The 16,362-nt window shown below is 51.4% G+C and overlaps 1 protein-coding gene across 1 annotated transcript; it reads right to left on the bottom strand.

Annotated features, from left to right (window-relative positions):
- Positions 1-1,466: 1,466 nt before the first annotated feature.
- Positions 1,467-8,579, bottom strand: LOC309965510 (pregnancy-associated glycoprotein 2-like; the record flags this gene model as incomplete). The annotated part of the gene is made up of 8 exons (XM_082845024.1): positions 1,467-1,619; positions 2,727-2,825; positions 2,913-3,054; positions 4,528-4,644; positions 5,787-5,980; positions 7,169-7,287; positions 7,382-7,499; positions 8,454-8,579. 8 exons carry the CDS (start codon positions 8,577-8,579, stop codon positions 1,467-1,469), a joined length of 1,068 nt encoding a protein of 355 aa, XP_082701150.1.
- Between the last annotated feature and the right edge of the window lie 7,783 nt (positions 8,580-16,362).

Genomic DNA, 16,362 nt, shown 5'->3' with positions numbered 1-16,362 from the left:
TGGGGGTTGTCTCTTTATGTGTCTCCATGAATCGGTGGTGGGTTCCTAACCCAGCCCTCTATCCCTGGGGTCCACCCCAGCACCTGGCACATAGTAGGTGCTCAGTAAATTTGTCCTGAATGGAGAGATGAGGAAGGAAGGGCGTCGTCCCTTTCGCTGATTTGTCTTGCCCGAGTAAAGGCCCATACCGTGCATTGCGTGGGGTGTGTTTTCCACCTTGTTTATTCTTCCCTGCTCCTTCTCTCATGTGGGTCTCCCTCCACCTCTGACCCCTGCTGTCCCCAGCCTGGACCTCTGCTTCCAGGTGGGAAGAAGTGATGCTTCCACTCCAAATGTGCCAAACCATGGCAGCTCGAACCAGTGGTTTGTAGCTCTGCCCCTGGAGGAAGCTCAGAAACGCTGAAGGCTTAGTGCACCCTGGGGCCCCTTTACATGCGTGGCATCCTCGCCAGCAGCCTTGGAGGCCAAGGGAAGGAGCATGCTGGGCCCTGGAGGGGTGGGCATGGCTCAGGGATCCACACGGCCCATCACTTGGGAAGTGGGACTGGAAAGGACACTGCAGGTGTGGGTGGCAGAGAGCTGGTGACTGGGGTGGGGGGACAAACGGGAACCATCTCAGCTTGAAGGGCCTCACCCAGAACCCCCCTGGAGCAGGCCACTGCCAAAGGTCCTGTGAGATGGGAAGGGTAGAAGGTATTTTTATTACCCGTTACCATCCCTCTGAAAGAGGAGGGGGCGGAGTTGGTGGGGGCCATCACAAACTCTTCCACTGTCTAGAACACTCGCGGACACTTCCTTGGGGGCTGGCTCGCCCCAGCTGCAGTCACGTGGTGCTGGAGGAGACTGTCAATCACGTTGGGCAGGGCCACGTGATCAAGTAAAGCCAATCATAGTACCCCCAAGCCCCCCGCCAGGATGGTTGCTCCAGGGCTGGACACGTGATCTGAGGTGGCCCAATCAGAGCCCTCCTTGGTATCCTGAGGTTTTTCTGAGCTTCTTTCCTTAGGGATTAGACGCGTTAGGGATATATGTGGAGAAGTGTGAGGGAAGAAAGTTGTCAGGCTAAGAGAATCAAAGATGAGAGACGGGAAAGAGTGAGGGAGAGAAAGAGGGAGCTGATGGCTTCTGATTCCTTGGGTCCAGTCACTGAGATCTTCGCCTCTGCTGTGGTTCCTGTGTCCCGGATCCCCAGTGTCCTTCCAGTAAGTCTCCCCTTTCCTTGAAGCCACTTGGAGTTGGGCTCCTCTCACTTGTGGTTCAGATCCTGCCCGATCATGATGCACCTCCCCGACCCAAAGAGAGGCACCCATTTGTATTAGCACCGTTGAGAATGGAAACTTTTATTCTTTGCTGAGAATGGGGCTTTGCAGAGCACCACAGTCCCCCGCCATCCCTGGGTGGGAGTGCCCTACGTGTGAGTGAGTGTGTGTTTGGAGGGGGCCTGACTGCTGAAGCGACCCCAGCCTTTACACTGCGGGAGCCAGGCCAACCCTGTTGTTTCCCCGATCGTAAACCGAGAAATACAGCCTCAGGAAGACGTCGCCCAGGATCCAGGTCTCCGAGCGGCTCATGCTCTCTGTGCCCGCTGCCAAGGTGCTGAGGCATTGGCCCCGAAGGCTCTGGGGGAGACGAAATGCACAGCAGTCAGCCTGAGCCCTTACCTGCCACCCTCTCGGCATCCGGAGCCGGCAGCTTCTCGGTTTTATCTCCCTCCTTTGGTAAGAACCAAGTGGCTCTCTCAGCAGCTGCGGAAGTGGGGTGCCCATCCAAGACCAAGAGCGGCCAAGGCATGTGGTTGCCATGAGGGAGAGGGGCTGGGGGAGGGGAGGACGGGAGTTTGGGATGAGCAGATGCAAAGCACTATAGAGAGGATGGGTGAACGACAAGGCCCTGCTGTAGAGCCCAGGGAGCTCTATTCAAGCTCCCGTGATCAACTAGTGGAAAAGAAGAAGAAAAAGGATACAAACACATGTATAGCTGAGTCAGTTTGCTGTACAGCAGAAATTAACACAACACTGTATATCAACTATACGTGAATAAAATGTCAAACAAGAGCAAGAATGGCCTGTAATTCCGCTAATTCCTTCTTTGAGGCCATCAGCCTCCTCTGAACTCCCATAGGGAGCTGGCATTAAGCCTCAACCCTGTGCAAGGGCCGTGCGGTCACTGTGCACCCTTAATTCACGGTAGCATGCAGCCTCCCCACAGAGGGGTCTGGTACCCCAACTCACAGAGTGGGAACTGGGGCTTAGCAAGGGGAAGTCGCAGGCGAGGACGAGGGTCGCCATGTAATTTGTCATCCAAACCAGGACACCTTCGAGGTGGGAGGGAGACCGTTAGCCATTATGGTGGGATAACACACTGAGACTGTGGCCACCCACCCCACTTGTCCCTTGGCCTATTGCAGGGATTGCTAGAGCTGACTTTCCGTGTTCATCTATCTGAGGGCTCAGGTTGAACAGAAGCTCTTTGGGGGCCGAGGCCCTTAGTGTTCCCTTCTCCTTGTGCCTCGCACCAGGCCAGCACGGGGTAGTGTTCCATTTATTTCAGGATGATGGAAGTCCCAGACTGCCCCTTACTCTCAAGTGGTTGGTTTTGTGGGAGGCACTGGCCCAGCCACAGGGGCTCCGTGGCATCTGCAATGGTGTGGCTTGCCCTGCAGAGGGCCCCCTCCTGCAAGCAGGAGCCCAAGGGTTTCTGCAATTCCACCAGGGTTGGCCCTTCACCTTTCTGATGTAGGCTTGAGGGGGCACTGGGTAGTCGTTGCCGTTGATTCTGAAGATGATTGTAGGCAGGCGAGCCACATAGCTACATGAAACCGCATACTGTTAGAGAAAGAGGGAGAGAGGTTGACCCAGGTGATCCCTGGTGCGTGGAGAGCCCCGGAGTGACCCTGTGGCGTGACCCTTCACCTCGTTATCGACAAGGCGGGCGCCGATGAGCCTTCGGATGGCGGTGATCACTCTACTTGGGCCAACTAGGAACGAGGTCCCGGTATCCACAATGGCCTGGCAGCCACGGCAACAACCAAAAGCCACACCGTTTATGGTGATGCTGGGAGACAGTGGGACAGAGTGGACACCAGGATCACTGTGAAGTCTCCCCCCATGACCGCCCCCCTCCCTGACTGTCTCCCTTCAGCTCACGCCCTGCCTCTGTTTGCCTTTGCTCTGGTCGCCTAACCTTCGCTGACTGCCTTTCAGCTCCTGAGTGCATCAGGCTCTTTGGTGCCTCAGGGCCTTGGCATGTGCTGCTCGCCCTTCCTAGAAGACCCCCATCCCCTTTGTCTAGCTAATTTCTCCTCATCTTCCAGGTTCCAGCTTACTTGTCTCTTTTTCAGGGAAGTCCTCCCCCCCAGACTAGATCAGGCTCCTGTCCTGGTCACTCTCTGTAGTCTCTTCCTCATTTCTAGCATGTACCGAAGTGGAAATTCATTATTATGTGTGTGACTCGTTTCATGTACGTCTGCCTTACTAGATGTAAGGGCAAGTTGTAGCCTCAGTGCCTCTCTCAAGTGCCTAGCACACAGCGGATGCACAATGTATGTTTGTTGAATGAATGAATGAACGAAAAAGTGGATGAGGAACAACCAGAGCCCTGTATGTGCTGTGTGACCGATAACGGGTCAACCCACACGGTGAAGATGGAGGTTCTCCGGGGCAGCAGATGCTGAGAGTAGGGGTGTCGGAGACACAGGCTGCCCTGGGAGAGGTTGTCTCCCAGCATGGCCCACTCACACAGCTCAGACACTGAGGCCCCCGGCCAGGCGATGCCTGAGCTAGCCCAGGGGCCTTCAAAGGACACGGAAGCTTTTGTCTGAGGGCATCACTGAGAATCCCGTCAATCATTGCCCCTTGTTCTCAGGCCACTCCTGGATCCCGGCTTCCTGATTCTCTCTGTCACAGCCCCTGCCCCACTGTGTGCCTGGGATGGGGGGTGGCTATGGGTGGGGCGAGTGTCTCTTTGTATGAGTTGCTTTCAGGTCTCAAGAATGCAGCCAACCTCTCTCCACTGCTGGGGAGTTTCTCCCTAAGGAAACCAGTTTTCCTGGTTTGTCCAGGACTTTCCCTGTTTTGAAACTGGTAGTTTTGTGTAGTGAGAGCTCCCTGGGTCCCGGGTAGCCCTAGACAGTTGGTCAACTTATCACAACCCTGTTCAGGCTGGTGACATCCTCCCTCATCCTCTTTCACTGCACTTCAGGGTCTTCAAACCGTGCTCCCTGCCTTCCAGCGTGGTGGGCGCAGCCCTCTTGGGCTGCACACGTCTCTCTGAACCCTGTTCAGGACCCTGGTCAGAGCCCTGGTCAGGGGCCTGGGGTGATTATGAACCCATGGGTGGTGTGTGTATCTGTGTGTGTTTTTGTGTGTGTCTGTGTGCCTGTGCGTGTGTTTACACGTGTGTCTTTGGGGGTGGAGCGTATGTCTGTGTGTGTGACTGTGCGTCTGTGCGTTTCTTTGTGTGTCTGCATGTGTCCGTGTGCACGTGTGGCAGCATCACTTGGGGTGGCCCTCAGAGGGAGGGGCTTACCGGTTCATGGTTATCTGCCAGTAGTGGGGTCGGGACACTGGTATCCACTGGAGCTTTCCTTTGTGGTAGCTGTTGTCCACCCCGCCTAACATCACAATGCTGCCATTCTCCTTCTGGCTGAGGAGAGAAGGAAGAGGGAGGGCTCGTTGTAGGAGAATAACAGCAGGCACTGTCTGAGGGCTGTGCTTCTCTACCCATCCTTGGCACTATTAGGGTCCCCATTTTACAGAGACGGAAATTGAGGCCCGGAGGGATTGAGGACCTGTCCGAGGTGGGTCACCGACTAGTGAGTGGCACAGAAGGGGTTCGAAGCTGGGCAGCCTGGCTGGGCTCCGACCACCCACCCTTCCGAAGAGGGCCCGGTCCCCTCCAGCAACCAGAGTGCTCAGAGATACCCTCAGAGGACACCGTGCCGGAGGGGTCTGGCTGCCCCCTCGCCTAGCCTGTCATTGTTCAGAAAAGCCGAGGCCCGAGGGCACCAAGGTTGTGGGTTCAGGCTCACCCAGGGTTGGCTTCACCAGCGTGTGTGACCTGTGCCACCCATGGGGCCTCACACTCAGCAGGGCCCTGAGCCTCTGCTATCCCTGTCTTGAAATTCCTAATACTTTTTTTATTTTTTGCGGTACGCGGGCCTCTCACTGCTGTGACCTCTCCCATTGCGGAGCACAGGCTCCGGACGCGCAGGCTCAGCGGCCATGGCTCACGGGCCCAACCGCTCCGTGGCATGTGGGATCTTCCCGGACCAGGGCACGAACCCGCGTCCCCTGCATCGGCAGGCGGACTCCCAGCCACTTCGCCACCAGGGAACCCCCTCCTAATACTTTTTGAACAAGAGGTCCCACGTTTTCATTTCGTGCTGGCGCCTGCGAATTGTGTAGCTGCTTCTGGGCTCCTGGTAAAATGTTAGTGAGGAGGAAACATTCCCACCATCCGTCTCCTTCCTCCCATGTGAAATCCATCAGCACATCCTGTTGCCTTTTCCTCCAACCTGTATCCTGATATCTTCCACTGCTCTCCCTCTTCCCTTCACACCCCCCTGGACCAAGCTGCTGCCCCTGAGCCCATGAGCATGCTTGTGTTCTCATAAAACTTTATTTACAAAAACCAGTGGCAGGGCCAGATGTGGCCCTGGGGCCATAGTTATCCCGGGCTAGACTGTCTCTCAGGAAACTTCTGGATCAGCTGGGCTACAACTTTTCATGCAACTGAAAGCATCTTACAGCTGACTTAGAGAGAGGGCTTGTGCAGTTCAGACTTACGTGCTCAAGTAGAAGGCAAAGACAGACTGAGAAATGACGCCTCGTCTCTTCAGGTTGTCGAAGACAGGGGTGGTCCCTTGGATGGCGAGGCTGGGGTAGCCCAAGCCCAGGATGCCATCAAAGGGTGCATGCTCCAGCCCAAACTGCGCCTTGCTCAGGGCAAACGGCTGGACGACATCGACAAGTTTCCCGATCTGTGGGAGAGGAGAGTGTTCCCACATAAAGGTTTGGGAAGTGGGGCTGGGACTGGGCTGGGATGGAGATGCCATGAGCACCGCAGAGAAGAACTGTGGCCTGGCTGTGCCCTGTGTTGACCTCAGATAGTTAGACCAAGCTGCGACTGGAATTTGGGTTCCATTTGTGCTGGGCTGTGGCTTTTAACCAACACCTGCCCATCCTGCAAACACCATGTGAAGTGAGCGAAATTGGCCACATGCTTCCTGTGCAGGTGGAAAAACAGGGACTCAACAGGACCAAATGGTTCCGACTGGAGGACAGAATGAGTAGAGAGCAGGATAGTCTTCTCTTCGGCGTCACTATGATCTGATGACAGAAATGGACTGAGTTCATCGCAATGCATTGTGGATTCTGCATCTGCCTAGGCAGACAGAAGCCCATTTTACAATGTCGCTGCCAGGGTGCTTATGAAAATTCTGCCTGGGAAACACGCTTTGGGGATGTGCGTCTGCGTGTGTGAGAGAGAGAGAGAATACTCAGGCCCTTTGGGGGATGCAGGCTATAGTTTTCACTAGGCTCTCAAAGGCCCCCTCTTGTGGACCCCCATTTATCAGGCCCTTCCCACATCTGTGGCCCCCTGCTTTCCCTGTCTGGATTCCCGAAGCCCTCAGTTCCCCGCAACCGCCCAAGATCAGTTTTATCCTCTCCCCAAGTACCGCACACCTGATGAATCCTGACTGGCCAGCCCAGCTCCACCGTTTACCTGATGCCTGACCTTGGCAAGGCCCTGGCTTTCTGTACCTCGGTTCCCTCATCTGTCTAGTGGAGCTAATCATAGCACTTGCTATGTGGGGTTGCTGCAGGAGTAAACGAGTTATTACCGTGAAAGTACCTGGCACAGCCTGAGGATATAAGAGTGGGTGCTTTTTTCCCCTCTCTCCCTGCTCCCACAAAAGGAACCTTGAGCTGCTCATGGGCAAAGGAGCTGCAAACCCACACCTCAAGCCACTCTCTGGGTCAGCCCTTCTGGGAGTTTGTGTGTCAGCAGGGACACTGTCTCCCCAGGGACACAACACTGTGGGGTGGGCGGCCAGCCACTAGGGGACTTTGGGAAAGACGGGCCCTCCCAGTTGGGCCTGCATCTGTTTTGTAAGCTGCGGTTGCTCCCAGGGCCAGCCCTGACTCGGCTTCTGGTTTCCAGTTACCCGAACAGTGTCGTAGCCAAGAAATCCAACCATCCTCCCGGAGCCGTAGGTGAGGTCGACGGAGAAGCCCGAGAGCCGGAAGGTGGTGGACTTGTGAGGGTTGAAGACATTGTGTGTATCTGCGGACACAAGAGATGTGTGTCCGTCAGGTGCCAAGGACGGAGAAGGGGGTGGGAGGGGGAGTACAAGATGGGCGGGGGGGCAGGTACTCACAGCAGGGGACACTGTCGCAGTAGATGGAGGGCACCCACAGGTCAGCTGAGCCGGTGTCAAAGACGACCCTGAACTGCTGAGGGGGCGTTCCAATGCTGATGTTGCCGACATAGGCTAGCTACAGGGGCCGGGGAGGGGTGGGGTGGTCAGACCTGGCTGCCCTGGCCGCCCTGGATTCCCAGAGTACTGCTTCCCTCGAGGTGTCCCGTGTCTCCTGAGATCACTTTCCAACCGCCCCACCTCACAGCCTCTGCTCACACCGGTGCCTTCATTTGATTTTTTTCTTTCTTTTCCTCCATGCGGGCTCTTAGTTCCCTGACCAGGGATCGAACCCGGTCCCCCTGCAGTGGGAGCGCAGAGTCTTAAGCACTGGCCTGCAGGCGAGTCCTGGTGCGTTCATTTGAGAAGCTCTCCAGTCCCCCCTTTAAGGCCCAGCCTGTTTCTTTCTCCAGTTGGCCCTCCTAGGTCACCCCAGGCCACCTCCTCTGAACTCAGACCATGTCCTATCACCACCACGCTTTTATTTGACATGTATTTACTCTTTGCCTATCACTCAGGCTGTCCTATGCATTCTTGAGGAAGAGACGAGACCTTTTTAAAAATCAATAACAATAACCATAGTGTTAGATTTTCATGGCGTCACAGGCCATAGGGGCTCAGTAACTTTTTACTGGTGTCCTTGGATCTGCGGAGGCTGAACTTTGTCTGCCTGGGGTTTCAATCTTGATTTGCAGTTGGCTTTATCTTTCGATCAGACACGGCTCACCTTTCATCTGTAACTCAGTGGCTCACTTAGTTCAGGAGGAACAATCTCCCTCAAACTAATGACATATCTTTGGCAAGAAATGGGTGTTTACCTGCCACCTGGGCATTGCCGAGCCCAGTTACCACCGACCAAGAGTTGAGGACGAGAGTGCCCTCTTCTCTGGGAATGGGGTCCGTATTCCCCAGTGTTTCTGCTTCCTGCAGGAGCCCTAGCCCCACCACACCGCCTGGCGCCTCCAGATGAACCCCAGTGCCAGGCCAGAGCACCAGGGGGCGCTGTAGAGTGCCATCCACCCAACACACTCACATCCAGGTAGTTCCTCAGGGGATGAAGAGACAATTTTGGGTCATGGGCGACATTCTGGGACCTGTCGTCATTGTTCCTCAACAGGAAGTTTGTCAGCAAGTTTTTTTCCCTGAGGGTTTCTCGCATGGTCTTCATCTTTGTTAGCGGGATTCTTTCACCGAGCATTGGGAAAAGGAAACAAAGAAGGGTCAGCAATCAGCTGTCTGTGTTATAGTACGACTGTCATACCTTGCATTGTAATGGCACTGTGTATATTCCAAGCATTTTTATGAGTGTCCTCTCATATCAGGACGCTATGCAAAGGCGATGGCAAATGCCTAGGTTTGAATACAGGTTCTGTTGTGTAATCTTGGGTAAGCCATATGACCATTTGGAGTCTCAGTTTCCACCTCGGTAGGTAAAAAGGTAGAATATAACTCCTATCGTCCGTATAGAATGCTCTGGGTATTAAGTGAGATGATGTATATAATGTGCCTGATATGTAAGAAGTGTCAACAATGACAGCCCTTCCCATTGCTATTGCCATCCCACTGTATCTTTTTCTAAGAAGTTCTGGGAAGGAGTCTGAAGGGGGATCATTACCCTCTTTTTACAGGGGAGGAATTTGAAATGCAGGGAGTTTGTGACTTGGCTGTGGTCACACTGCTTGTTAGAGGTAAATCAGCCTAGAAGTAGCCTTCCAGATCTTTCTCCAGGGCTCAAGCAGAAGAGAGGGGTGAGAGAGGAAGCCAGGAGATGGGGAATAAATTAGGGAAATTAAGAAGCTAGAGAAGCAAGGAAGAATCAAAATAGAAAAAACAAAACAAACCAAAAAAACTGAAAACTCAGAGAGTTCTGCATGCACAGAGACATCCAAAGGGGATGGAGAGATAAAGGAGAGAGATACAGAGATGAAGATACAGACACATACACAGAAATGCAGAGAGAGCAGAGAGAATACCTAGAAGCAATCACAGGAGAAATGCTGTTCATAGGACCACATTTACAGTTGCACAGGTTGTGCACTGAGCAATCCCAAGGAGTGCCATTTTCACATAGGTCATGATGTGACGGTACCCCAAGAGTTGTGCAGCCCTGTAGGCCTACCCCAAGACCCTTGGGCCCCATGTTGCCCATGGCACGGTACTCATCAATAAGTGAGAGTTGAACTTCAAGAGTGTCAGGGAATGATTACATTCCCTTCTAAGCCTGATGGGTGGAAGAATAAGAGGACAAGGAAGACCCCAGAAAGAGAGATGATGCCACTTACAGTCCCCGCACTTACATGACTAGGCACTCTGAGAGGGCTACCAGCCCAAGGATCCCAAGCCACTTCATGCTTCTTTTCTGGGTCCAAGTACTCAGGAAAGAGTGAGTTCTGAGCATGCAGTGCTGGCCAAGGGCTCCTAGTTATATATGCTCTGACATGCCCTAATTGTCCCCTTTAGGCCACTAATGGGTCTGATTAGAAATACGAACCTCTCGATACAATCTTTACCTCCATCAGTGTCTGTGGGGAGTGGACTTGGAAAATTCTCAGAATACAGAGATTTCTACTGTAATCTCTTCCTTGGGGCTTGGCTGAAAAACCAAACTAAACTGCACGGATTAACTAAGAGTGGGGAGACTGTCCCAAGTTGGAGATAAAACACTGCTAACAACGTGATAAAAGTCAATGCTTGACATTCGTGATCTCATGTGGTCCGAGCAACTTCATGAGGCGTGCCTTGTTGTCCTCAGCTGGAGAGGAGATCGCTCGGAGGAAAAGAGTTCAAATGGCAAAGTGAAGACTTTAGGGGCAGCCCAGTGACATGCGAGTGGCTTTATGTAGTGGGACCGATGGCACAGTTCAGGGGCACCTAGGATGTCAATCTGCATCAAAGATCTGGGCTAGAGTAGTATTACAATTGCACAGCTTCACTATTGAGAGAAATGTGATGCATGCATCCACAAGATACTTTATATCGTCCAACAAACATACACGGAGGACCCTGTGTGCTAGGGTCCGGGGTAGATGCTGTAAAGTCAAAACAAGTAAGACACAGGAGGTCCTTATCTTCAGGGGGCTAGCAGTCTAGGGCAGCTCTCACAAACTCATGACACAGGAGGCAAGAGAAATGAATGGAAGGGCTGGGCGGGCACCAGGGACACAGGGCAGCACATGCCCTACCACTGGGGGCAGTCGCTCCTCAGCTCCCACCAGCGGCTGGTTGGCAAGTTTTCAAGAGAAGTTAGAAGTCTGGATATTTATGTAAAATCCCCTGATTTTAAATGTTAGCGACCAATTTTGTTTGTTTTTTTCAAAAAACATAGTGTGAGCCAAACCTCAAACAACTAACTGTGTGCTGGATTCAGCCTGCAGGCTGTGCAGGTTTTTGTTTCTGGCCTAGAGGTGGGAGTAGAGAGGGGACAGAGAGGGGGTTCAATTCATGTTGGTCGAATGAGTAAGAGACCGAATGCATCTTAACCATGTTAATTTTCCTTCCTTTTGTAAAGAAAGATTACCAGGGTCATATAAACCAATGAATTTAATAATGTCCACTTGCTGAGCATCTGGTATAATTCCCCACTAGGGTCCATGCCTTGAAACATTTTCTCTACCAAACCAAGCATGCAAAGAAATAACTTCTAAGTGTCTTATCAGTCAAAGAAGACAAAAGAGACCACTCAGAGCTCCTGCTCAGCCTGAGGTGAACAGGGCTACCTGTTAAACTGTTATTCCAGCCAAAGTAAAGATGATGGAGTTTTATGGTTCCTTCCAGGCTTCCCAGGACGTGGGTGTTCCTGCGTGAGATCTATCCAGGCCTGTCCCTTGGGTAGAACAACGGGAGGCTGGCCTGGTCACCAGGCGGGTGATAGATTGGGTGCTGCGTCTTCCTACTCGTTTTTGAATGTTGTTAAAATTCAGTTTTGGCGTTTCAGTCCCTACGCAGGGTATCTGACGGCAACTAGCAAGTGACACACACTATACCATTTAGCTCAGCAATTCTACTTCTAGGGATCTATCCCAAAGATACACTGGCAAAAATACAAAAAGACATATGTACAAGCCATTCACTGCAACACTGTTTGTAAAAGCAGAAGTTAGAAACTCCCCTGTAGTGACCATCCATGGGGGAGTGTTGAATAAGGCACAGGGCATCCGAACAACTGGGCATGATGCAGATGGAGGGAGGCATGGAGGGTGAGATCTTCAGGGTGTACTGTTTAGTTTTTATAAAAGAGGAACCGGAAAAGTGCTTCTAGTTTGTTACTTTTACATACGTGTATATGTCTATTTTCAATAAGAAAGAGTGGAAGAATAAGCCAAAAACTAAAGGAAAATAATTGTAATTTATGGGGGAGGGGCAGGGACACAAGTGTGATTTTTCGTCTTATAGTTTGACTTTGCAACCATGTACATGTGTTCCAGAATCAAAGAAGAGATAAACACATCTGTGGAAATTGAGAACTAAGACAAATGAGCCTAATTCTACCAAGTTGGTGACCCAGCCGCACACAACAAAACATCACTTAAGTGGCTTTAAAATGCAGAACTTTGACCTACATTCAGAGTGGGATATCTTCTAAGAACAAAGACAGACACACAAACACATCCTCCCTCCAAAACCAAACCCAAAACCAAAAACCAAAGAAATCTGAAACTATATCCAGCACCTTATTGTTGGTGATGTTGCTACTGTTACTTTGAGAGTATCTTATGTATGTTACAGGTTAACGCAAGTAAGTAACTAATGCTAATGTTGTCATGAAGCACGACTTCCAGTGGAAGAGAGGAAAGATGTTTACGTATGAAACAAAAAGCTTCAGTAAAACCCTGCGGTCTGAAAACTTGAATTGGAAGTATAAGTTTGTACCAATTAATTATTTTCTTTTTTTTTTTTAAAGAAAATCTCTACTTTCTGGGTCTGACCACTGAAAAGCCTAGAAGCAATGGCAACTTGATAACAGGGACTTAGTGACTATCCTGAGGCCTAGCCTGTGGCCTCTGAACACCCTTTCCCACCAGAAGATACAGAGATTCTTGAAGAGATGGTTGACGTCAGGGCTGGGCCAAGAAATGCACAAGATAAGCCTGGGAATCTTGAAGGACCAGAAAGGTGAGGGCCTTCAAAGACCACCGGGGGCTGGACAAAAAGTTTAGGAATCCATGTAAAAAGGCCGAAGTGGGACAATTTTAGCATCACATCAAATCGACTGAAACAAAATTAAATATATAAAAAACCATGACCGGACTTCCCTGGTGGCGCAGTGTATAAGACTCCGGGCTCCCAATGCAGGGGGCCTGGGTTTGATCCCTGGTCAAGGACCTAGGTCCCACATGCCACAACTAAGAGTTCGCATGATGCAGCTAAAGATCCTGCATGCCGCAACTGAGGATCCCGAGTGCCGCAACAAAGACCCGGCACAGCCAAATAAATAATAAATATATATTTTGAAAGGCCGAACAATATTCCATTCTATGTCTCTACCACATTTCCTTTATCCATTCAACTGTTGATGGAGCTAAGTTGTTTCTGCATCTTGGCTATTGTGAATGATGTTGCAAGGTACAAGACAGGACAAATACCCCTTTGAGATCATGGTGTGAATTTTTTGGATACATACCCAGAAGTGGGATTGCTGGATCAAATAGTAATTCTCTTTTTAAGGTTTTGAGGAACCTCCATTCTGTTTTCCAGCGGCTACACCATTTTACATGCCCGCCAACAGTGTACAGGGTTCCACATCCTCTTCAACCCTTGTCATCTTTTGTTTTTTGATAATGACCATCCTAACTGATGGGAGATGGTATCTCATTGTCATTTGATTTGCATTTTCTTGATGATTAGTGAGGGAGGAACTGAGCTTATCCCAAATTTACAGAATAGGAAACTGATGTCCAGAGATGAACTTACCAAGGTCACATGATTGGTAAGGGTCAGAGATGGGATTTGAACCCAGGCAGAAAAGCTCCAGGATGTACATGCCTGGCGAGTACGCTGCACTGTCTTCCGTGTGCTTAGCAAACCTGGGATCATGCTGTTTTGTATTCTGTTCTTTTCTCTCAATGTCATATTGGAATGATTTCTCATAACATTAAATGTTCTGCTGAAACACAATTTTAAGGCGGTTGGTTGCATGATGACCTTTCTATGCTGTGGACACTTTATGTTTGCTGGGCCTGGGATGTCCCAGACTTTCCCTTTTGGAGGAGACTCTGAGGACTACTTCCTGCTTATTTATGTTTGCGGGTCCTTCTGATCATCGCTTTAGCATAAACCTTAGAAGCAAAATTACTGGGACAAGACTATACATAGTTTAAGAACAAGTCATTCCAAAAAGATTGTACCAACTTACAGTCTTTCAAGAAGTGTTTAGGATCTATCTTTCCCTGTTTTTTCTACCTTTTCTCTCACCGGTGGCTATAAATCTCTTTGGTCTGCATTGGGTAAAGGATAAAAGTGGAAGGTGGGGGAAGATTGTTGCTTCGAAGATCAGACTTTGGGACTTCCCTTGGCGGTTCAGTGGTTAAGAGTCCATGATTCCAATGCAGGCAATGTGGGTTTGATCCATTGTCAGGGAACTAAGATGCCACATGCCATGCAGCTTGGTCAAAAAAAAAAAAAAAGTTGATGGAGATCAGAATTTCTCCTCATGTTGGTAGCACAGGCTACAAATATAGAGCCTCAGGAACAGTGGGCTCATTAACCGACACAGCTCCAGCCCTGGCCTTAGGCTCATCTAGGGAGGCAAAGCCTGACTCTTTCTGCTTGATATTACGGCAGTAAGCCACGCTGACACCGTATGTGTCCCGACATGATGCAGCAGTGCGTTCTAGTGGAGGCATCTACTAATTCATCCATTCATTTATTCAACATGTATTTACTGAGGGCCTACGATGTGCCTGTAACCACTACTGGAGCCACAAGATTGGAGGAGACTTCCTTCATCTGTACAATGGGGGTCATGCCCCGCAGGGGCTCATGGGGAGACAGTGAAATGCATATGTAATTAACCAGAGCTATTATTCTTACTCTTATTGGTAGTTTCTCCCCAACAGAGACATTGCTTATGGTTCCATGAAGACCACTTGGAAAATGAGTTTGACAAACTGTTCACTTGAGTCTCCATTAAGCCCATGCATGACATTTGCTGTTTTAAAAAAAATGCCATTTCTGGTCTCACCTTTTCCCCCTTTGTCAGCTCTGCAACCAGTCCTCTTTCACCCCCCTCAAGCCGATCGTAATCCACGGCCACCCCAGAGGGACCAGGCGCACGGAACCGTGGACACACGGCAGGTGTGCACAGAGAAGGTAACTGCAAGGCTTAGGGGTGTGTTTCAGGGTGGGGTGACAAGACTGAAGTGAACGCCCCCCCTCTCGCCCGACTGCAGCCTTTCCCTGGTCCCTGAAGAGGAAGCCCCTCACTCCTCTGGCCCCCTACCCACACCTGTGTTGCTTTCTCCATCTGGCCCTCCCCATTGGGGGTTGTCTCTTTATGTGTCTCCATGAATCGGTGGTGGGTTCCTAACCCAGCCCTCTATCCCTGGGGTCCACCCCAGCACCTGGCACATAGTAGGTGCTCAGTAAATTTGTCCTGAATGGAGAGATGAGGAAGGAAGGGCGTCGTCCCTTTCGCTGATTTGTCTTGCCCGAGTAAAGGCCCATACCGTGCATTGCGTGGGGTGTGTTTTCCACCTTGTTTATTCTTCCCTGCTCCTTCTCTCATGTGGGTCTCCCTCCACCTCTGACCCCTGCTGTCCCCAGCCTGGACCTCTGCTTCCAGGTGGGAAGAAGTGATGCTTCCACTCCAAATGTGCCAAACCATGGCAGCTCGAACCAGTGGTTTGTAGCTCTGCCCCTGGAGGAAGCTCAGAAACGCTGAAGGCTTAGTGCACCCTGGGGCCCCTTTACATGCGTGGCATCCTCGCCAGCAGCCTTGGAGGCCAAGGGAAGGAGCATGCTGGGCCCTGGAGGGGTGGGCATGGCTCAGGGATCCACACGGCCCATCACTTGGGAAGTGGGACTGGAAAGGACACTGCAGGTGTGGGTGGCAGAGAGCTGGTGACTGGGGTGGGGGGACAAACGGGAACCATCTCAGCTTGAAGGGCCTCACCCAGAACCCCCCTGGAGCAGGCCACTGCCAAAGGTCCTGTGAGATGGGAAGGGTAGAAGGTATTTTTATTACCCGTTACCATCCCTCTGAAAGAGGAGGGGGCGGAGTTGGTGGGGGCCATCACAAACTCTTCCACTGTCTAGAACACTCGCGGACACTTCCTTGGGGGCTGGCTCGCCCCAGCTGCAGTCACGTGGTGCTGGAGGAGACTGTCAATCACGTTGGGCAGGGCCACGTGATCAAGTAAAGCCAATCATAGTACCCCCAAGCCCCCCGCCAGGATGGTTGCTCCAGGGCTGGACACGTGATCTGAGGTGGCCCAATCAGAGCCCTCCTTGGTATCCTGAGGTTTTTCTGAGCTTCTTTCCTTAGGGATTAGACGCGTTAGGGATATATGTGGAGAAGTGTGAGGGAAGAAAGTTGTCAGGCTAAGAGAATCAAAGATGAGAGACGGGAAAGAGTGAGGGAGAGAAAGAGGGAGCTGATGGCTTCTGATTCCTTGGGTCCAGTCACTGAGATCTTCGCCTCTGCTGTGGTTCCTGTGTCCCGGATCCCCAGTGTCCTTCCAGTAAGTCTCCCCTTTCCTTGAAGCCACTTGGAGTTGGGCTCCTCTCACTTGTGGTTCAGATCCTGCCCGATCATGATGCACCTCCCCGACCCAAAGAGAGGCACCCATTTGTATTAGCACCGTTGAGAATGGAAACTTTTATTCTTTGCTGAGAATGGGGCTTTGCAGAGCACCACAGTCCCCCGCCATCCCTGGGTGGGAGTGCCCTACGTGTGAGTGAGTGTGTGTTTGGAGGGGGCCTGACTGCTGAAGCGACCCCAGCCT

This window comes from Leucopleurus acutus (genome assembly GCF_964270905.1).
Source record: "Leucopleurus acutus genome assembly, chromosome: 8".
Lineage (NCBI taxonomy): Eukaryota > Metazoa > Chordata > Mammalia > Artiodactyla > Delphinidae > Leucopleurus > Leucopleurus acutus.
Note: the sequence above shows the minus strand (reverse complement) of the source record. Positions and strands in the feature narration are given on the sequence as shown.